This window comes from Diaphorina citri, unplaced genomic scaffold (genome assembly GCF_000475195.1).
Source record: "Diaphorina citri unplaced genomic scaffold, Diaci psyllid genome assembly version 1.1 scaffold34169, whole genome shotgun sequence".
NCBI classification, from domain to species: Eukaryota; Metazoa; Arthropoda; class Insecta; order Hemiptera; family Psyllidae; genus Diaphorina; species Diaphorina citri.
Window position 1 is genome coordinate 1 of NW_007411502.1, and position 625 is coordinate 625.

General features: G+C 36.5%; 1 protein-coding gene across 1 annotated transcript; it reads left to right on the plus strand.

Moving 5' to 3' along the window:
- Nucleotides 1-17: 17 nt before the first annotated feature.
- Nucleotides 18-605, plus strand: LOC103523699 (spermatogenesis-associated protein 17-like). The gene has a single exon (XM_008488719.1). It carries the CDS (start codon nucleotides 202-204, stop codon nucleotides 565-567), a length of 366 nt encoding a protein of 121 aa, XP_008486941.1. The 5' UTR covers nucleotides 18-201; the 3' UTR covers nucleotides 568-605.
- The last annotated feature ends 20 nt before the right edge of the window (nucleotides 606-625 follow it).

The window sequence follows — 625 nt, forward strand, 5'->3', positions numbered from 1 at the left end:
TATAGAATTGGTATCTACCTAACTCTAGAATTATGAAAGGGAAGTAGAACTTGAATTTACATTTTCCGCACCCTTTTACTTTCTTATTCATGTCAACTTTTCATTTCTTCGAACTTAGGTTACGTGGTGAGGGAACATATTCAAATTCTCAACAGAAATGCTACCACCATTCAAAGGTATTTCAAAGGATTCAAAACCAGAATGGAACTCTATAATTCCCTGACATCCAAAGTTGGTGACTTCGAAGACAGAATGGCAACAATCTTACAAAAGACGTGGAGAGGATTCATGTCAAGAAAATTCAAGTTTAATTACGAAGGTTTGCAATGTTGGTTGGAGCAAGTTAAACATGAAAACTGCCATGTTCAACACAAACTATATGAGTTCAAAGTTGAAAGTGAAGAAAACTATGCAAGATGCAAGCAAGATCACTGGGACTATGTTCGTAGTAGATTACATCACCTGCTACGAACCCAGAACATTCCTGGGGTTTTCAGCTGCATACATTCCAACGAGTTGTCACAACTTGAAAAGTGTCTCAAGAATGTCAAATATTTTCGTAAGTAATTTAGTCAACTTTTTTGTGTGTTCCGGCAATTGCTAGTACCGAGTTATTACGTTTTAC

Excerpts from the sequence above, each read along its gene's own strand:
- LOC103523699 (XM_008488719.1), top strand. The coding sequence starts at position 202 with ATGGAACTCTATAATTCCCTGACATCCAAAGTTGGTGACTTCGAAGAC.